The sequence below is a fragment of the Cebidichthys violaceus genome, unplaced genomic scaffold (assembly GCF_023349555.1).
Source record: "Cebidichthys violaceus isolate CVI_PGR_0920_01 unplaced genomic scaffold, fCebVio1.0.p SCAF_13, whole genome shotgun sequence".
NCBI classification, from domain to species: Eukaryota; Metazoa; Chordata; class Actinopteri; order Perciformes; family Stichaeidae; genus Cebidichthys; species Cebidichthys violaceus.
Window position 1 is genome coordinate 8,821,330 of NW_027176296.1, and position 23,082 is coordinate 8,844,411.

Genomic DNA, 23,082 nt, shown 5'->3' on the forward strand with positions numbered 1-23,082 from the left:
GGTCAGACAAAGGTAGGAAATTCTGCAAGATGATGGGGGTGTTCAGCTGCAGCCAGTGTGATGGTGATGTGGATGAGGTTATTAGGATGATGTTATGTCTGGAAGTAGACACACATGTCTAGGTCAGCCAAGCTTGTTACAAAGCATGCTGTATAATAATGAATAGATGCTGCAGCAGGGAACAGAAATGAACCTTCTGTCAAAAGTCAGAAAGTCATCCTACTTGCTAGCATTCCTCATGACAAAGTTATATAACCTTCCATTAATCCTATGATGGACTGCTAGATTATCCCTGAGAAATTGTTCCTCTTCTAACAATTTGTGCACCAACATTTTAAATATGTGACCACTATCTTGATAGGTCACTGAAAGAATAAAAGACAGACACAATAGATGATAAATATAACACGTGCACATTTGTATTCTGGGTTAATATTACCAACATTCTTAAAGGCAGACAGAATTCAATGGTATGTGCTTGTCTAGTAAAAGTATGAGACAACAGGAAAAACTGAGACAAGGTTTGACAAGTGTTCCACATCTTGGGTCCCATGGCAAAATCTTTTGACAATGGGGAAAATCTGACCACAGCTTGAAACTCATTTTGAAAAGTGTGTGCTCAAACTGTCAAATGTGGAAAAAAAACTGCTCTTGGCACTGTGGTTAAATCCGCAGTACTCTGTAGATGAGAGAGACAACAAGGAACAAAGAGAAGGAAACAAGAGCAAAAAGAGAAAGTAAGACTTTGGTCCACAGGCAGTTTGTAAATTTCCTCTGCATCGTTGTGACAGCGTGTCCTGTTTTCATCCACCAGTTTTTGGGTGTACCTGTAATGTTACCCATCCTGTCACATCTTTCTTATTCTTAACCTCAATTTTTTTTAATTTAGTTTTGTCATAAAAAAGCAATTTATTCATATGTATGTGGTTGTTAGCATATTTCAGTACACAAAATATTGGCCCCCAAAATCATTGCTATTGAATTCATGGGAAATGATAGGTTTAAAAATAATTAGGGGATCAGTCATTTTTATATATAGGTGATGCTAATGAAAGCTAGTTCACATAGCCATTTTAAATTAGTGGTCACAAATTTAAAATGTTGACTGTTCATTGTTTTTGTGTGACACTTCAAATCTTAATATTTGTTGTTGGTTGTTTAGCAATCCTGAATATACAAGAATAAAATTATTTACATTGCTTAATTTTGTAGCACATAGTTAATCTATGTTAAGAAGTGGGGGGATAGGTGTTTTATTTACCTAGATGTTTATGCTTTCATATTTCCATTCCTCTCTTTCACTGTCTTGGTCTTGGTCCTGGCCTAATCTCTCTCTCTCTCTCTCTCTCTCTCTCTCTCTCTCTCTCACACACACACACACACACACACACACACACACACACACACAATATTAATAACTGAAGTTGACGACTCAGTGAGTGGCATCACACCCATAACAGTGTAAAACAATGAATGCAATTAGTCTCAGGGGACTTAATGGACGCTGCCATGTACTAATACAAACACGCAACATACATTCACAAACACCAGCTTAGAGGTGGGAACGCATCATGACTCTAATCTGGGACTTTACTTTGAATTAGCATTGCTAGTGTTGCATATTACCTCGAAATTATTCTGCAGAGCCTGAAACCATGTGTTAGGATTAGAATGAAATGCACTCTTTGTACACTGGACAACGCACAGGCTCAATTTATCCCATACAATAAACTAAGTACAGAATACAGGGGGAAGAAAAACTATATATGCCATTGCGTTTAACTTGAGGATGACATTGTGTTTTGCTGTGTGCCTCTGAGACAAAAGCACAAATAACAGCCTTAACTTCCATATGTGTAAATAATATTGGCACTCGGCAAGTGCCACATCTCATCAAAGAATGTGTCACTCCTCTTGTCCAGTGTCTGTGTACTAACATTGATGAGACTCCTCGAATAACTGCGTGTTCAACTGTGTGACCAGAATCCTAAAGTGTATACGCATGCTGATGTGTGTGGCCATGCACATGTGTGATTGGGTGCACATACGAGCGTCTAGGAACAATTTCACAGGCAAATACAGCTTCATTAGGTCCACATTACGTCAGCTTCACAAGCCAAACCTCTCTGTATTTATGGTCCCATCTCTAGTTGTGCCTCTGAATAAATAAACTTCAGCATAAATAATAATCCTGTCACATTTTCTGTCTCTTCCTCTTGATGCTGTCTCCGTTGGCACGCTATAACATCTGCCACAATAGACAGTGCGGATGCATCTCCACATTACTTCAATGAGCAGAGAGATATCCATCCATCCATTTATCTTTTTTCCCCGGCTGCTCGCCTATCCTCTATTCTAATAAATGTCCCGGCCTCTGACAAAGACTGTTTGCGCTGCTTAACAGTAATAAAGATTCACACAGAGAGGCATGAAGTAATCAATGGTGTTTTTTATGCCACTTAGCTTAGGAGTGAGGGCCTGTTTTCAGCTTTAAGCTCCCTCATTAACAGACCTGTTCACCTTATAATGACTCAACCAAAGACCGATGGCGGCAATCACTAATAACACTCTTTTCTCTCTCTTGTCCCACAAAAAAGTTAATTTGCTGTGTAACTCAATCAGTTAAAGGTTCCACTCCAAATTTAGGTAAATGTGTAGTTGCAAGGCATTAACACTGCCAGGCCCAGAGGTTATGTTTCCTGTAGAATTTATAATACAGAAGATAAAACACTGATAATGAACTGAAAATAGTTTTCAATCCTCTCTAGGGCTGCAACTACTCGTCTTTTCTTTTTCATGTAAAAGTTTGACATTACCAACAGCATTGAAATTCGGCTTTCAGACCAGCTAGGTGTAAAATATATATCAACTTTTATCATAACATCACTACACATCAGTAGCTCTAATTTATCAGCAGTAGCATAAAACACTATCTGCACATTTAAATGGTTGTTGACAGAAATAATTGTTAAAGACTGGGAATAATGGGGGGAGTGAATCAAAAACACCCAGAATTCACATGGAGCTTTTCAAAAGGCACTTTTAGTGCAAGCTAAGAAGCTGCAGTTGCATCTTCACCTCAGGATTTAGACAGACCATTTCCCAGAAACAACCTTGCCTGGTGCAACTTTGAGGACACTGTTTTAATTTCATTCATACCACTGCTCAGAATGTTTACCCAGGCCAACGAGAACTGGGACCCTGCTTGCATCCCACATTGAGTGGGCAGGCCCTCTCCCCACACAACACCCTTCCCTTGACACTCCAGAGAGAGAGCAGAGGCAGCTGGCTGCAAACTTTTCATTAGTGGGGATTGCAGAAAAAGGTGGCAAATATTTATCTTTGCACAGATTGCTGTGCAAGGCCTCCATACAAAGCAAGCCTCTCGTTTTCTCAGTGTGAGAATAGTGTGGGATGTGCCTCGGTAGCTACGGGTGCTGGAACGGGAGAGTAATTGGTGTATACGAGAGCTAGTCTCGACGTGTGATTCCTTTCGAGTACATGTGTGCCCATGTCTGTATTTTTGTGAGAACATCCATCTATGAAAGTGTGTGTCTTTACCTGAGCAAATGGGTGCAAGGGTGTGTGTGCGTGTGATAAATGACTCACCCACAGCCTTGCAGGTCTTAGAGGCAGGGTCCATCTCGTAGCCTTCGTAGCATTCGCACTTATAATCTCCTTTGTAGTTGATGCAGATCTGACTGCAGGCATCTGGGTTCTCACATTCATCTATGTCTGTGTAGAGAAACACGGCACAAAGACATGAAGATCAAAACAACACTACAGACACACAACAAGTTATTTATGTCTTAAGAGTGAGAAATAAGAGTAAGTACATTTTCTCTATCTAGCATGTTAACAATCTTTCTCAAAAAAATCTTCACTTCAAATGAAGACTGATTCTTCAAATGGAGTTTCTAGGATTTATCTTTATCTTTCAGGCAGGGAGCGTCAACAGACAAACATGGTTTGAAAAAATATGCATGCTTGTTACTTGTTAAGTAATAATTGTGAGAAAACCATTTCAATTTCATTTAGATGGATCATTATAGTGTATTAGAAGTTAGTTCTACCAAATGTCTAAACATTATTCTATATCATACTGTTTCTAAGTCAAAGAAGGGATCTGGTGGTTGGACATTTTTCATTGATTTGCTGGTTTGAACTCGTCTTTATATGACTGAATATTGTGTCGACAGATTATTTCACCTGTCCACTGCACAGATGTGTTGTCCTTGCTAGCACAACAGAGATACTCAGTCACAGGGTGGTACATTTAAACAACTTAAACCAAATAAAACCATAAAACAACAGTCCAACATTTTGGGAAGTGGCTTGTTTGCCAGCAAACCCACAGCCTGATGAGAAGATCAATACCAATGTGATCTCCCTGAGTTCAGGATCCTGGATGTGTTTAAAGCTTATCATCAAGACGGAAAACAGGGGAAACTGCTTCCCTGGCTCTGTCTGAAGTAAAACAAATCACTTTCAAACTGCTTTAAAGCTGACTTATTTATGCTTTGTATCTTATTTTGTTCATTTAACTTGTGGAGGAGAAAGAATGCTAAAATCTGGCAATGTGATTTCAGACTGTTACATCATTTGAGCTATATTTTTGCATCACATAACCAACTCTATGCAACATATTTATGAAGATAATGTTGGAATCATGGACAGATTCATATGTAGTATAGATCCACCCAAGAATCTGGGCCTGGCAACCAAACCACGATTGCACCCAGTGTTTTTGTGTTCTAACTGCCCCCAAATCCCTATATTACAAATTGTGTATTAAAAAAGAAGATAAAACATGGAAATATGGCTGCTTTTGAGTGGTTTAAACAAGTTGTGTTTGCACCAGTTTACTCCTGCTTCAAGTCTTTACTCCATTTTTAATGAAAAACAAGCACTTTTCCAAATATTTTATTTCAAAATGTTCCTTTTACCAGAATATGACCAATAGTTAGGGATTGGAAATTCTATAAAACTCTCACGGAACTCCTATGGTTTATCACAGAGCTAAATACACAGGCCAAATAAAGAAGTCTTCTGCGTTTATGGAATACTTCTCTCACAAAATGACCATTTGTTTATCAATTATTCACCTTGTGTAAACATCCGTTGACAAACTCTCCTAAAACTCTTGCAGTCTAATCCAAGTGTCATTTATCTAGTCGAATGATCAGTACTTGCCAAACAAATGCATCTGAGCTAAAACCGTATCATTTAAAACACACTGCATAAACAGTCTGATGCTTGCGGCAGCACGAGTTGTGTGAGAGTTTGTACAAATGTATGTGATGATTTAGTTTTGCTGTTGTTAAATGCGGAAGCCATTTACATCAACTCATCAAGACATTTCTCCGTTAATTGATTCACCGTTCAATGCGGAGGCTTGCGAGCAAAGTTCTCTTCAGGAATTCAAGATAACACAGGTTGACTAATTAATATATAAATGGTCATTTTCTGGGTGAAGTATTGCTTTAAGGCAGTATTTTTTTTTGTGCATAATTTCTTTTTTCTTTACCTCCACAAGTCTTTTTGTCCAGGAGTTTATACCCAGAGGGACAGTCACACTCATAACCAATTCTGCGATCCCTGCAGATGTGGGAGCAGCCGCCATTGTTGTCTGCACACTCATTCAGGCCTGTTGAGAGAGGGGCAGTGGGAGGACGGATAGAGGACGAGGTGGGCACAAGAGGGGAGGGAAGAAAAGTAGAGTTGAATATGAAATAACTCCAGCAGGTTATTGGACAGAAAACATTCAGCCTGGATAAAGCACAAAGAAAGAGTTGGGCAGAAACACAAACACCGAAAGTTGTGCATGCGCATAGTTTTCATCAACCTGCCAGTTGAGATAAGTTAGTCCTGTAAAGTATGTCTGTGTACACATCGAATTTCCATACAAAACAACAACAAAAAAACACATTGAGCTTAAAAGCAGTAGAAAAAGGATGTATGTCGACAGTATATGTGTATATGTGTGTGTGTGTGTGTGTGTGTGTGTGTGTGTGTGTGTGTGTGTGTGTGTGTGTGTGTGTGTACAGTATATCCATGGGCCTGCTTGTGTGTGTGTGTTTATGGCCTATAGGCACAGTCTGAGCCAAATGCACCTGGAATCAATCCATTCTCCAGCAGGGAGCTTGGACACGTTTACCAGGTGCCATTCCACAATGATGCCTATTGTTACACAGGCACACACTGTCCTTCTTCCTCTCATCTCAGTCTCTCCATTTGCTCTTTGTTTTTCTTCTTTTTTGTTGTTGTTGTATTTTAGAACAGAAGAACAGATTGGAATCCCTCTCAGTTATGCTTCCTTTATTTCCTTTCCTTTTTGTATCTGTTTCTACACCTCCGTTTATTCCTTTGTCTTTCAACTACCCTCCAGGGTGTAGAGAGAGATCGCTACAGAAAACTAGAGCTGGTACTTCATTACCGGCTTACATTAAAGACTTAAGCTTCAAAGCTACAGGTTGTGATATGAGGCAGTGAGACTGGGAGAGAGAGACGGCAAGAATAGAAATGGACAGAGACTGAGAGAGAGAGAGAAAGACGGAAGTAGACTTTAAGAGGCATTTGACTCAAATTATGGTTGCTATTTACAGTATAGCCAGAGTATTCTATCAGATTACAACTAATCAACTCAGTATAAACATAGTATTGAGGTCAAAGAAAGTGAAAACATGAAAACCTATTTTCAACTAATTCATTTTAGCAAGACAGCTAGATAATATACTACATGTGTGTGAGTGTGGTATATGTGTGTGTAAAGTATGTGGACAGATATTTGTAACAACTAATTTTGATATTTTAAATTTTGATATGTAAAATCTTTGAAGTTCCCCTTTGTTCCAACTTTGTGTTAACAGTTTGGGAGAGTTCTTTTCCTTTTTCTACATGACAAAACCTTATTGCACAAAGTGGCGAGGTCCATAAAGAAACGTTTTTTAGAGTTTGGTGTAGAAAACTCGACAGGCCTGCACTGAGCTTCGTTGATGAATAATCATTTGACTATTGACTATTGAGGCTGAATGGGTGCAAATCGCTGCGGCAAAGTTCCAAAATCTTGTGGAAAGCCTTCCCAGAAGAATGAGAAGTTATTATAATAGTATTTTAATAAACACGGTTTTGGGGCAAGATGTTAAACCATATGAATGCAATGTTTAGATGCCCATATACTTTGAAAGGACCCGGAGAAGTTTTGGACCATTAGTTAAGTGTTTTTTTTAATGAATGGGTCCCCATTTTGTTGGTATCATACACGCACATGTTTCACATCCTTCCTTCAGTTTCACGCTGTGATTGACAGTTGGCAGTGGTAATGCAACAAAAAATGTTGCAATGTGCCAACAAACGCAGGGAAGAAGACTGCTGGCAAGTACACATGGATGTTAAAGCATGTTGAATGCACAATTGCACATGTTTTATGAGTTTATGATTTTTAACCATTGCGTTATCCATGTTGTGCATCATGGCAGTTGTAAGTTATAGCGAAGACAAAGAGGAGGTGCAGGTCTGCCTTGAAACACACTGAACATCATGTTTAACATTAATGCTATGGTTTCAAGTCAATCTCATTACAGTGTACATCCATCTGCCTGGATATCAGAGCTTGCTGAAAGGGCAGCACTCTCACATATCATTTCATAGCCACGTCCCTGGCTTCTACTTCAGAGCAAGACCATGAGTGAAATGCAGTCCCCTTAAGTAATCTCTTGAGTCTTCTGCTTGTACATGTACTTGAGCAGCGTATGTTCTTAATACATTTTAAATTATATTTAATTAACAGGTATGTTTTTCTCAACAGCCTCTCTCTGTGTGCAGTTGGATTGCGCTGCTTGTCATGTGAGATCCGTGACTGAAGCTCGCTAAGTGGTAATTATCTATGGTGTATAGATAATCTGTGTGGTTCCATATGGGTAATGTAGTCCAGTCACGATTTCCTGGCTAAGATCGCACCAGAGGGCAGAGTCGCTTGGCTCTTTGATCATAACAAGGCGGTCGAGAAATGTCCTGATTTACCCTGCCTTGATAAAATGAAGCTCCTTTTACTAAGAAGAGTGACCACCCACATTACGTAGATGCCCGGGTATGAATGTGTGTATCTGTGCTATTACACTAGTGTATATGTACATCCATGTATGCAAGAGATGGTGAAAGTACTAATGAGTATATGGGTATGTAGGTGTGTGTGAAGAGAAACAAAGACTAATTACCGCACTCCTTCATGGGCTCATCAGACCAGTCCTTGCAGTCTTTCACATTGTCACACACCTTGTTGCTGTCAATACACTCCCCGTTCTTACAGCGAAACTTCCTTGCCCCGTCACACTTTGTAACTGTGGTGGAGACACAACACACCACCAAGTTAGAGATCAGTTTTCTATTTACTGAGCTAGATCTCTTTTGCAGCTAGAAACACACAATGTTCAGGTACTTAAGTAGGTGTCTTAAGGCTGCATTCACACCAAACCAGGCGTTGCGCTAATTTGGAAGCCAGTCCTCTCATTCATTTGAATGTGGGTAGTGCGTTTAAGCTTCGGTGATGGGGACAGGAAACAAAAAAAAAAAGCCTGATTTGGTGTGAATGTAACCTTAAACAAATCCTGAACAGTTGAAACTGGTTAGTATTCTGCAACAAAAAAAAACCAATGCCACCAAAATTCAGCTAACATATCATTATTTGTAGGGCAGTTCTTTATTTTCTGTGTTTGAAAGGATTTAGGTAGGCAGAGTAAATGTGATGCCCTTGCAAACAATATTGTGCTCTACTGCACTTAAAAACACAGGCTTCGAGATCAAATTCACAGCCAGGCACCTTGGGCTTTTCTGTGTATTAATATATGTAAACTCAGGGTGATGTGTAAGCCATATGCAGTGAGTGGTTAAATAAAATATCACTGTGACTTGTTACACTTCTTGTATACGTCAAAAGAGATTTAAGGCAGAAAACTTGCTGAGACTCTTAACTCTGGGACATTGTGGCCTCTTGCTTCAGCAGTACTTCTTTTAAAGTTTCTAGACTAACTGCAGCCATCTGTGCTACTTTCTACTATATCCTCTGTGAATCTTGTTTGCAGTGTTAGAGTTGAAAATGGATAGTTTTTTTTTTTCTTTTTAGGGTGAATCAAGTATGACAAAATGACAAAAAAAATGCATGAAGCTGATAATTTTCAACAGAGATTTAAGATTTAAAGAGTTCTATTGGCACTTTTCTTTGCAGTGTAATCTGAATCTCAGAAAATTCACAAGCAAATAAATAAACATATTTGACGACCTGCATGGAGTACATAATGTGAGTTCTTTGCATGTTCAACAACCTATACTCATCCGACACCTACCGTTTACACAGCCAGCTTCATCACTATAGTCTGGACAGTCGTGAATTTTATTACACTGTTTGGTGCCGTGAATACAGGATCCATCGCCACACTGGAACTCATCAGGTCGGCATGTAAGCAGGGCTGAGGAACACAAACCACACAAACATATACATTAGAATGAGCTGACCTGTTATTATTTCAGTGAAAATATAATTTATTGGTCTCATTCAGCCCATCATTTCTCTTCTTCAACTGTATCTATGAAGATGTGCATGTGTGCAGTATCTGTTTTGCTTCTTTAATCAGGCCAACTTGGAATGCGTTCCAATCCAACAGTAATCAGTCATACACCACTCTTACCTGCACAGAAAAAGCCCCGACGGAAATGAAAACGAGGCAAGTATTCATTCACTGTCTGAGGAAAGCCCACATCCAGTGACCTATTGAGTATGTGTGTTTGTGCAAGTGTATATGGGTATTTGTTTGTGCTTGGTCTAATGGCGAGAGCAGGTTTATTTAACTCATTCATCTTTTTAACTGGCTGTTTAATTATTCATGTGTTGTGTTTTGGACTGGCTCTACCAAGGGAACGGAGGCAGACATGATTGATGGCTGTGGAGGCCAATGAGTGGAAGACTATCACTGTATCAGGAAATCTGGAATAAAACACAGCCACACACACCGTTTCACACCAAGCGAGCACCCCACCCACAGCAGTACATGTAAGCTGGTAAGCAGACACATACAAGCACATCAAATGAGCAAACTGAAATGTGCAAGACGTGTGCACCTTTACATGAACACAGATATGCTGACTCTTGACTTCTAATGCTCTAAAAATAAAGATAAACACATGTTAATGCTAGAATCTGCAAACTGAAGAGGTCATAATCATGTGCCATCACAAAAATGTGCTGATTCTTTCAGCCAAATGATTGGGACCTGAGCTCAGCTAATTATGATAAATCCCTAGGAATAGTAATAGTAATGGATTGCAATCTGCAGATATGCTGGCAGGAGGAAAAGGAGGGATCCAACTAGAGACACGGTTTGACCATTTCTCATTTACATTAACCTCCTGTCACCCTTCTCACAGTCACTTGTCTCGGCATGTCTGTGAAGTAACACAAGATTATGGAGACGGATGTTTCAAATAAGATGGAAGATAACAACCAGGGGACGAGTCTGTGTGAAAGCTTGACGGAATAGAGGAGGAGAGAACAAACTGGAGATATGCAATCATTCTCACATTTCTGATTTACATTGAAATGTTGCACCTCCCCAAGCTGTGCTCTCCTCTCTCATTTACATTTTGCAGACATCTGAAACTATTACATCTTGTTTGACACAAACCTCCAACCGCCCACTTTCATTCACAATGTGACGAGCATCCACACAGACTGAATCAAATACATGGAGTAGTACACACAGCTCCTGTCGCATCAATGATGAAAGGTTGAAAAGTGAACACGGTTACTGAGACAGATGAGCGCACTGGCACGTGTAGACAAGGCAAGACCACTTCACTTTCCGTCACTCTGTCAGAATCACAATTCAATTATGTTGTTGTGTTTGTTTTTGTTTGTGTAGACCCACTTTGTTCATTCTATTCATGTCATTATTGCCAAATAGAACCATTAATCATAGACCTGGATTATGTCTTACTTTAGCCAGCAAGCTAGCAAACTGAATGCAGCATTTTAGATATAATTTGGCAGTGAAGCTAAGCTAGGATACTTGATTAGTTTAATGTAGTGGAAACTATAAGGTAAAAATGTTAAAGGTACTAACAACGAAGGACAAAAACCCTAAGAGTGTGTAGGATTTAGTGGCATTTAGTGGTGAGTTTGATTTGATGACCCGGAAAGTCATCAAATGTTAAATCCTAAATGCTATGACTCATTTGCATATTGTTTTGAACCAAGTTATTATAATATATCCATATCAAAAGATATCCCATCATGCAGTGAATACCTACAGAGTCATTTTGACTTCAAAGACAATACATATTAATAATCAAAGGGTTTTGAAGTGCAATGGTCAATTTCATTGTATTTACAGTTGTATGTGCATGAAAATCTGCCTGTCTGTGACTGTACGTGTAGCACGGGTATGATCATCATGTATCCAGGTGTCTGTTAGAACCATAGACTGTTGGCTTTTTGCATCCGATGAACAGGAGTTACCATATTTGGAATGTGGAAGAGTGACGTAGTGACGCTGTATACGGCTCTGGTAGCTGCAACGACCTGTCAATCGCAGTAAGCCCGCCCTAAAGCATACTCCGTTTTATGGTGTATTTGATTCTAAATGGGATCATAATTGACTAAATAAACATCATGCTGTATTGAAGAAGACTAGAAACTAAAAATGAGACCATAAACTCATTTTAGCTTACAATGTTTACTGAGGTAATAAATCAAGTGAGAAGTAGGGTCATTTTCTCATAGACTTTCATACAATAGGACTTATTTTTGCAACCAGAGGAGTCGCCCCCTGCTGGTCAGTAGAGAGAATGCAAGTTTTAAGACACTTCGCATCGGCTTCAATCGGCAGAACCGGAGGTTGCCGCCTGGTTAGAACACTTGCTTCTGCCTGAGTCTTGTGTGAAAGTAAGTGTGTGCTTGTGTGTGTGTGTGTGTGTGTGTGTGTGTGTGTGTGTGTGTGTGTGTGTGTGTGTGTATATCATGTCGTATGTGCGAGGCTGCTGTCATCTCCCTGAGTGGTGTGTGGGAGTGTGAAGAGGACACCAGATGGGGGTCTCGCATGATGAAGGCCCTTCACCTCCCACACATGCAAGCACGCACACACTCTCACAAAACAAAACTCATATGGTCAGACACATTCAGAAGTTCTCCTTCTGCTTCCACAGATCACATGGTTGCATGGCAACACACTCATGGATCATCAAGTTAGCATTGATCTTCCTTCAATCATTTGGTAGCACAACAACATTTGTCTCGTGGTCTTTGTTCACAATACATGGCATGTCAGCCTTTGAAGTATATTCCGTCAGTAGTGGTGAGTCACACACACATAACCATTGTTCCACTACACATTGTTAGTATGCATTAATCACCTTCATTAAAGCCTACAGCTGGTATTAACTTTTCACATTTCTCATTAAATTAATTTAGTCTGTAACACACAGTAACAGACACATAACATAAATGTTAAATAACAACATATTCCTTCATTATAATGAACAGTTCAAATATAAATTACAAGCAAAGCTGTGTCCCTGAGCATGTGCAGTGACGTCAAGGCTACGTACACTGGGCTAGACTGAAAATACAGTCATGGAGTTGTTTCAGAATAAACTGACTGTTGGATTTAATTAGGATTTTGTCAATGGCTAACAACAAGATTGGGTTTTATGACACCAGGATCATGCTGTGGCTACACAGAAGGTCATTGCTGATAGGGTACATTTGGTCTATTCATTAATAATTCAAACAACAGCAGCATTATCCTTTAGAAGCCATTCAGTTACACACTCATTTCCACACTTAAATACAACAGATGACTTACGACAGTTTGCTTCATCCGATTTATCCTTGCAGTCTGCGTCTCCATCACACTTCCAGTTCATGTGGACACACTCCCCGCTCCCACACTGGAACTCGCCCACTGGGCAGCGAGGTTTCTGGGGCTCCGTCCTCCGACTGCAGCGCTCCATGGACTCGTCCGATTTGTCCTTGCAGTCCGGGTCGCCGTCGCAGCTCCACAGGGCAGGGATGCACTCCGAGTCATTGCAGCGGAACTCGTGCTGGCCGCAGGTGGGAGCCGAGCACTTCTCCTCGTCGCTGGCGTCCCCACAGTCGTCATCGCCATCACACACAAAGATAGGTGCCACACATTTCCCGTTACGGCACTGGAAGTCTTTGGAGGGGCAGGCCTTGGCATCTACAGGACGAATGGGACAGGTAGATGAAAAATAGGTCAATGTTTTTTTTCTTTAATTTTATTAGTATCATTGATTATATTTAATGTACTTTAAATGTCATTATTCTCATTACAGAAAATATTTTGAAAATGGATTGAATTTAACAACTTAATTGAGCTGTCATAAAAAGCCTTCCACTTGAACTCATTTTGGACAGCAGACATTAGCACACATGAGAGTAGATGAGAGAAAATGTGAGCTTGAGGACTGATATAGTTAACTTATCACTGCAGATATTCAAACTCCTTGGGGGTGCAGGAATATACGCAGTAATATGTCATTCCTTCTCTAACTAAAAGACTGTGTTATTAAAATTTTTAGTTAATGAGCAGAGGGCAATTCCAGATGTTCCTCACTTGCTCCGGGGCGTTTGCTGTCTGGTGAAAGTAAAATAAAGAGTTTGATCAAAAGTGACTGTGCACGGTGCTGAAGAGCACCTCCTTAAAACAAACATTCCTTGGAAGTATTAGAGAGGAAAGTGTAGCAGGTGAAGGAGAGGATATGCAGTCACTGTTAAAGTAAATAGGGATAAAGAATCAGGAAGAAAACAACAACAACAACAAAGCCCGTAGGTAGACTTGTCTGATGAACTATCAAATATAAATAAATATGGTCACAACTGCAACTACAAAATCTCAAACCTTTAAACTATGAATGCAACCATTATTACACTGAAACACACAGATTTGACATTGTGCCATATTAAGCACAATGTCGAGAGCATATGTGCAGCAGAAGTCCACTATGTGGAAGCAGGTGTGTAATGAGCAGTGTTGGGTCACAGCTGCGGGTGTCTGCCGCAGTGCAGAACCCCCCCCCCCCCCCCCCCCCCCCACGAGTGTTTGTGTGTGTGGGAATGCTTGTTCAGAAATACCTGTGAAGACTGTGTATATTTATGTGTTTATTTCTCCTCCAAGAGTCTCTTAAGATTTCTGGGAAATGAGGAAACTATGCATCTGTGAGGGTGGGATGCTGTGTTTTGCTAGCAAACTGCATGTTTCCTCTTTTCTATATTTAACAGTGACAGTATCTAATTCTAACCAGGTTGGACAAATCAATCTGAATCATGTATTGTGCTAAAAATAATAAAAAAACCACTGGTCCTTTGATGTAACGCTCTTCTCTGGGCGACCGACATAACTGCTTTACACTCTCTCTGTTACCTTCCCAAACAGTGCGCCAAAGGGACTCATTATGATAATAGGCTATTGGATTCCCCGCTAGCTGTTACTGCTAGCATGCTAATCATCTGCACTCAGATCTAAGTAATTTAATTAACATGAGCACATAAACAACATCAGCAGCATCCCAGCAGAAGCTCAGGTGGTTTGGGGGTCACGTAGGGTGTTTGTGGAAACAAGTACTGAGCAAAGTTAAAAAGTGATAATTTAAAAAAAACTTTTCATACAAGCAACAAGAGGGTTTTTGTTTATGGAAATTATAAACATATTTTTGCTTCATCCAGGAGGTTCATGAAGGGTTGAAAGTCAGACTAAACACCTTAGTTTTTTTCATTAAAACAGAAAGCTTGGTCAGCCAGGTGTGCTGGCTATAAACAGCAAGGCTGGGATAAGGAGCTTATTAGTATGGCTCCCACTGGGATATTGAGCTACAAAAAAAGAGATAGTTTGCTCTTGCTAGCTTTATTTCCACTACAGGAACAGGCAGGTGGCTTGCAGTTTATCGGATTTATGTCTCATGATAAAAACAACTTAAGTCTGAGTTTGAAATTCCCAGCAACACAGGCTGTATTAGAGCCAGTCTTACACAACATCTTACAAAAAGTTTGGGAAGGCATCAATCTTTCGTCTTTAGGTTTTCCCCATCCCTAGATCACAACACATTACAGCTATTAACTTTGTTTCTGTTACACTGATAACAGAATACTGATATGGAAACATACTGTATCTGGGGTCACATATGACCCCACAAACCTGGTGCTCTCTGTTTCAGAGAAGATGATTACACCTACCCAACCCCCACAGTTCTGCTCTCTGTGCAAGTTATATTTCCTGTCACCTATTCTATGCACCGCCATTACAAGCAACTTTAAAAGTTGTAGTGACGTTTGTGCTGGAAGAAAAGTATCATCTTCCTGTTTTTTACACTAAAGGAATTCCACTTTGTCTTGTTAGGTAATACAGAAATCAGATGGTTTAAAATGTATACAATGTATCAATGCTGTACATAAGAAATAAGATGCATGGGGAAATCTGCTTTATTGCTTCTAAATTATTGATATGATTTACTTAAAATGATTTATCTGACATGTATTAGCCCTGAAACTTTTATGAACTTCTGGTATTTGCTCTTTTCCAGGGTGAATTCCATATAGAGCAAAAGGGTCACTTCAACTGTGTGATACGTCAGTCCCTTGATCCTATCACCTGGCTATGTGAAAGCTGAAACACGCCAAGGAGACTTTGGTCAATCGCTCAGTGAAGACGGTCCATCTGTTAACACAGGCCAAAACCAATCGTCAGAAACAGAGAAGGGGGAGACTGAGGAGGAGACAGGTGCTCAGAAGAGCACATGGGGTGATAGATCTGTTGATATATTTGAGAGTAGAAATGTCCTCTCCCACCATAAGGGGCCTATCCCGAGAACACGAGAACAGCAGGCAGGCAGATTTAATAGCAGATAAGGGTAATGAGGATAGATCGTTAGATGCAGGTAATAGAATGGATTACAGTCAACAAACTCTGTAATTGTAATCCGTTGTTATGGTGGATTTAAAAATAAAACTATCAGTGATACTTGTTTAAGTAACTTATAATGAATGTCTCAGAATTCCTATACTAAATCTGACCCCAAAAAAATAAAAAACAAGTAAGAGTTAAGGGGAATCAGTGTTACACTGCACAGTTCCAGTCTTCCCTGTTAATTAAACACATCCATTCAATAGATTATTCTACCAATTACAATTTCAAATAGGTAATCAGTAATCGGGTACTGATTACATCTTGACAGTAACCTTCCCCACCTGCAGGTGATTGTGTTTAACTCGGGGTCGAAGCTTTCTATCCATCCATCCCCAGACCCTCCACTGGACAGCTAATAGATGGAGCCGAGAGATAGCTCATTGACCTTGATCTGAAGAACAATTGAACTCTCTTCCAGCATGGACCAGTCTAAAGAAAGCAGCTGTGCATGCATGCACGCATACGTAGAGGAAAAGATATGTCATCTCTCGAAAACAATCAAAAAGAGACTCGCACATACACACATACAGGTGGACATTACAATTCAACCTTTTTACACTTACATATACATTCAAACACAATACAGTGTTTGCAGAGACAATATATGCACGCACACACACACACACCTACACACACACACACACACACACACACACACACACACACACACTTCGCTTTATTGAGTCACTGGTTTTAATGTTTCTGGAGCGTGGAATCCAATCAGACTGCGGTCTAACATGTCAGCCACTGAGCCGGGGTATGGGAGCATGTACACAAGTGCACAAGAATACACACAATTTTGCCCACATACATACGCTCCAAAAACCTCAGTTTACCAGGTTTTCTAGCAGAAAAGCAAGCTGACGATCACAGATCAGCACTAAAAACCAGAAATGGAAAATAAAACATTTACTTCGCAGCACTGTGTAAAATGCTGCATTTAACCGTAAACAGACACACGTCTGCTCTACAATCAGTTGAAAAACAGACGGTAACAGCTGAAGGCATTTTAGTTTGGAGACTAGGCTTAATGGGCCATATCTTAGACAAGCGACATGTTCATCTACTCTGTAAAATATCAATATGAATGCCTTATCTTTCACACAAGAGCATCAATAAAAAACAAATCTGTGTTGAGTCATGCATGCCTTGTACTGTCAGATACACAAGGGTAATTGCAAACAAATCTATATTCATGAGGAATGATGGGATAAAAAAAATGTAATTCCAAAGGGGGGGGGGGACATTTTTGTTCAATTATTCAACATTTATTAAAATAACAGCCAAAACCACATCCAACACTTCAGTGCATGTTTTCATCAGGGCTGTGCAGGATGGGTATCCAGTGCCGCAAAACATTACTTTCACATGGAGCTGGGCAGGGCACCAGACAGTGGAGTTTTGCATAGTTCTGCTGGTTTGAGGGCAGCCTGAGACCGGTGTTGTTGCATGACCCGTCACTTTGCACACTCTATTTTCCATTGAAAACCTAACCTGATAAAGCAGGATCCCCCTTTACCAAAACAGAGGCAAAATGTCATCTACTCAGGGGGGGAAGAAAACAAAAACACAGAAGAGGCTTAATGCCATTTTCAAAAGAAGTGCTCCAGTATTAAAAACAAAGAGGGACCAAGCAGAGGAGCCATGGTGATGCATCATATATTCATATATTTGTGCAAATTATTATAACCGGTACTTTTGTCAGTTTGGTCAGTGGAAGATAATCCTCTTTATGCGCAGTGACAACTGACAAATTGAAACTAATTATGCATCGCAACATTGCTTCCTAAATAGCAAGCAAGCTCTCTGTCAAGATCGTAGTAATGATGGCTGACCCACTTCACCACCTCCAAACATATTTGAAATTTACAGGAATTACATTTATGAAGGTAAAATCTGTGAGCAATTACTTGATAAAACTGTAACAATGTAACAATGCCAAAATGACTATCAGTTTCCTGCACTCCACAGCACCACGGTACATCTGTGTGTATTGAGTCAGTATTTTTACAACACTTAGCTAAAGTAGCATATGCTATGTATGAAGCACCATTACCCTTGATATTAATAAATCAGCAAAACGTTAGTGGACGAAGGGTGCCAGAGGCGTTGGCATCCCCGCATTTGTAAAAAGGTGGTTGTGTGTTGCACCGGTCTAGGAGTATTAGCCTGACACTTATATGAGGATTTAACACTGAGGAGCTTAGGAGGACAAGACGGAAAAGAGGCAGTTTTAGATCATACTTTTGGATACTTTTAGATCAACACATTCTGCAGGAGAGCCCTGTGAGTGAGTGTGTGTGTGTGTGTGTGTGTGTGTGTGTGTGTGTGTGTGTGTGTGTGTGAAGACACACATAGACAACTTGACGTGAAGTCTCTCTCAAGGGCTCTCACAAAGTGTTTATCAGTGCTTTGGCTACATTAGACCTTTGAAGCAACAGCTCCGGGTGGATGGCAGCATGCACACACACACACACACACACACACACACACACACACACACACACACACACACACACATTCATGACCAACACCAGACAGACAGGCCCTAAGCCCTCAGCTCTTCGACTTGCTGTTACATGAAAGTGATCCCCTTTTCCTAATGGAATAGATAGACAGACAGTGAGGAGAGATGAAATTCAGAATAGGTTTATCACTGACTTACAAACAGAAGGCAGCTTCAGAAGAAATTCACTTTCCAACAGCCTGGCCAAATGGGGTTTACCAGGCACAGAGTCAACACTACATGTTCAGAGCATTGGTTGGAAAGCGTCATCTAACACATCTGTCATTTCGTTTTGGTAAAAAAAATGATACATGATATGATACAACAGGCTACAGTCTGCGTAGAGCTATTTTGCACTTTATTACACGCTTCAAATTCACTAGAAAAACAAAGATGTAATACCAGAAATATGTTATTACTTGACTTGCTCACTATGCAGTATTTTCCTCAGTGCAATCTGCTAATGTATCTTAATGAAACAAAGCAAAGTCCTCAGGGATTCAAACTGATGCCTGCTGATGCAGTGAGGAACAGAGCTGATTACTTTGTACATGACTTATTTTTAAACAATTTTCACCTAAAGCAAAAAATGCTGAGAGAAAAAAAGACAGAAAGGAAATGCAGAGGTACATTTTTCGGCAGACATGAAGGGTGAGCTATAATCTGATTTTGGATTTGCAATAAAATGAAGCTTCAGTCATACAGTATATGTGGGTGCGCATATATTAGCTGACTATACTAGTCTCGAGTAATCTACAGCTCGAGCTTCCTGAATGTATGGTGTTGCCGATTGTTGAAATGGCTTTTTAAAATAAATAATCAAAGATGACACCATATAAATAAAACAACGTTTGGATTCTGGCAACACAAAACTTGTTTGAGACAGAATCCATCTGAAAACCCCAGTGTTTTATTTTCTGGGTTGAGGGTCTCCCAGCAAACTGCAGTCTAGCTTTGGACATTATGTTTTACTAATTATAATAAATAAATTAACCTTTTGATAAAAAATGCCTTTAATAGTAAATTTTTTCAAACCCTTGTCCAAATCAGGCTCACCGTCTAGATTTACTCCACAGTTTGCACTTGCGAGCATTCTGACCCCGGCATGCAAAATAACAAAACAACAGAACAAAATAAATCACAAAAAATACACGCACAGCAGTTCTTAATACAGACTTTCTATTCAGCTATGCTAGTTAGATTGTCTTTGCTCAGAGTACAAACATGTCAAGCTGGGTGTAAAAAGCCATTGAAAATAAGAGGACCTCACTGTAGTGTGACAGTGGAACCTGGGGAATCCAAGTGAAATAGCAACAGAGAGAAATGGCACAAAATTGACTGAGAACGAAACTCTCTGTGTAACCTGATTGGTATACACCAGGGAGAGACTTTGTCTTAACCACCTTCATGATGAGTGGGGACTATGGGGAGTGCACACACACACGCACACACATACACGGTATACTGAATATAACAGGATATTTGAATAGCTCAATCACTATGACATCTGACAGCAGCTTAGACTTGAATTTGAACTGCCTCGCCAGCAATCACAGATTGAATGTGTATGTATGAGTGTGCGCAGGTGGTGTGTGACGAATGTCCTTGCGTGTCTCTATATACATGTACGTGTGTACTGCCATAACATCCATTGTGGATGCCATTGGTCAAAGCACATTTCACATTTCAAATAACTGAAGCCATTAAATGGAGATTGTGACATGCCATCACTCTATCCTTGTGGCTACCACAGTCTTAAATCTTACCAGTACTCCCACCATGCACAGTATAAATACACACACACACACTGCATGCCTGTCTGGAAACTAATTGCATTCCCCGCGATAATTGTGAGGTAGTAAATCTATGAATACATTAAAAATAGGTCATTGTGATTTAGTGAGATGATTACATCGCCACTATAAACATGTAATCCTACGTTTCACCATGATGATAATGACATAATTACCATTTGAGATGGCCTCATCATGATAGCATATTTGTTTCTCATGTTGATCACCCTCCACAGCTAAACCTACGTTTCTGTAACTTGTAACTTGTAATATTGTCTATAATTTTAGTAGAGACCTATTTTCACCATACTGCCAGAACAGAGTCTGTCCCTCATTTTAAATGATGTCTGTCATTGATTTGTCTAAAAATATCCCACAGAGGTTTCTAGGCTAATAAGGTACGTACCATTTTTGTAATTAAGATTTGACAAACTGATGATTGCAGATATACTGTATCATAATATACAGTTGTTTTTTTATTGCTTTGAAAAAACACACGTAGACCAGGTAAAAGGTGAGAGTCTGGATGAAAATATAAGTACCTCGCTATCTTTAGTAGGTGACGTTTGCAGCTAGCAGCCATTTAGGCCACAAAGTGTAGAGAAAAAGCAGTAAATATTACTCATCTCTTCAGACTGGCTCTTGAAAGAAATTTGGTGCAAAAACATTTCGTAACGAAGGCTTCTAGAGACAAAACTGCTAAATGAATTCCACTCTTACTTGGGAGCTGTTGTTGACAACGTGGCCACATTTGGACAAATTGGCTAAATTGACTAGTACATTAAGGTTACCTTTACTAGATAGTAGCTCACTGTCACTTTCTACTTACCAGCTACTAGCTTTCGCACAGCAACTAGCATCTGAAAGCCATTTAGTATAGTCAAAGTGACCATACTAAATGGAGCATGTGTTTCCCATCTTTTCAAATAGACGAATAAAATAAATCTGGCTTTGAGAACACTCGCTTGTCTGAGATGGGGTGGTGGTCTGTGACCTGCTATACGAAAGCAGCAAAACTAAAAGATCCTTTCTATCTGACTTTTTTCACGTTCTGTTGCATCCCCCTTAGGTTGGAGTTGAGGCTTCCCGGTCATCTCCATGTGATTCTGAGAGAGTGTGTATGTGTGTGCATGCACAGGGTAAAGGATGGGTTTTGGGGGTGAAAGAGAAGTGAGTAATGTTCTTAAAGCTATTCAAGTCTGAAGCAAGTGCAAACGCCTCTGGCTGCGCAGCGAGCCTGTTTGTGAGCCGGCGCTCCATTACATTACACCTACGCACACATTGAGAGAAGTCAGAGGATTATAAATGAAGGAGAACGTAATGGGAAGAAACTCTGAGACACCTCTTCTGGTGGAAATATGAGTAAAGAAAGATAAAAGAGGCAAAAAACCTTTATAAACAAATGTTCACACACATGCACTCACATATTACATACTGTATTTTTGTATGTGGGTGCACTCTGCTTTGTCCTTTTTGATCTGTTATCAAATAATGGAATAGAGGTTACATTTACTGTAGCCTACAGCGAGCTGGACTAAAGAAGTGATATATTGCATGTGTGTAGATGCCTGGAGGATGGGATGTGCATGTTTGTCCATGAGTATACAGGTTGTATCTTACTGTGTTCACTTATGATGTTTCCTCCGTGTAGAAGACAAACTTGTATCTTCACGTATGAACACTTAAGACTTGCCACTTTATTTACTCCCCTCTTACTTCCTACCAGACTCTCTCTCTCACACACACACACACACACAGAAGTCTCCCTCTCCTCTGCCCCTCTATAAAACACCAACTAACATATCCCTGGTGGGCATCGATCCAGTGGCCGCTTGCTGTAATGTAACACAGCAGCTCAGTCTGATGTGAAAAGAGCAACAGGTCCCCAGGGCGTGCAGGAGACTACTACCCCTCTCTCTCCCTCTGTCTATCTCTCCGTTTGTTTTTTCTCCCTTTCTGTCCTCGCCAACATAGCGCTGAAAGTGTATGTGGAGCGAGTACTGACTGATTGGATCCAAGTGTAGTAAAGCAAAGACTCACACCAAAAAAAAGATGAAGAAAAGCATGTAAAAGAGGCAAAAACAACTCTTTACCAATGCCTGTGACATAAAGACGGAAAAATTGTTGACAGTTGACCAGTCCTTTAAACGGCGAGGAGAGACAGAGGACCATCACATTCACACCTACAGCGAATTCACAGAAGCACTGTGCATCTTTGAATAGCAGAGCTAAAAAAAACACTTGCATGCAGAAAGGATCCAAGCAAAGGTTCACTTTGAATTTACAAGAGTCTGCTGTAAATTGAAAGTGTTAAACTACACTATGTTGAATGCAAAGACCAGAAACATAAAATTGCACAGATTTGTTAAGAAGTGTGAGTGACAACAAAGATAATATGAAATCTTTCAAACACAAGGGCGGCCGATTCCACCACTAGATGCTTAAATCCAGTTGTAATTAGATTTGTGTTTATGAGGTACTACTGAAGCATTATTGATCAGCACACTTCTGTCAGAGGAACATAAAACAACTGTATGGTTTGTTGAAGATCATAAATGGCAGCAACAGCTTATAAATATACACAGCAAGAGTGTCCTTTGTCTTTAATCTGTCTGTCCAGAGACCCAATTGGTGCAGATGTACAGCACAGCATATTCATCATGCACTGCCTGTGACAAAATGTTTAAGTTGGAAATCTTTTTTCCCAGGTTGTAATGACACAAACAAGACATTCAATTAATGTATAATGGGGAATTCATTCCTCACTTGTAGACAATTTAATTAACTCAGCCTCCTACCCTCACACGCATAT

The 23,082-nt window shown here is 40.0% G+C and overlaps 1 protein-coding gene across 6 annotated transcripts in view; it reads right to left on the bottom strand.

Moving 5' to 3' along the window:
• Nucleotides 1-23,082, bottom strand: part of lrp8 (low density lipoprotein receptor-related protein 8, apolipoprotein e receptor) — a 165,792-nt gene that overhangs the window by 33,755 nt on the left and 108,955 nt on the right. For all 6 annotated transcript variants that reach the window (XM_068707665.1, XM_068707662.1, XM_068707666.1 and 3 more), the window contains exons 5-9: nt 12,855-13,229; nt 9,342-9,464; nt 8,217-8,339; nt 5,528-5,647; nt 3,610-3,735 (exon numbers count right to left, since the gene is read on the bottom strand). In XM_068707665.1, coding sequence (XP_068563766.1) covers nt 3,610-3,735; nt 5,528-5,647; nt 8,217-8,339; nt 9,342-9,464; nt 12,855-13,229 — 867 coding nt within the window. The remainder of the gene's footprint in view (nt 1-3,609; nt 3,736-5,527; nt 5,648-8,216; nt 8,340-9,341; nt 9,465-12,854; nt 13,230-23,082) is intronic.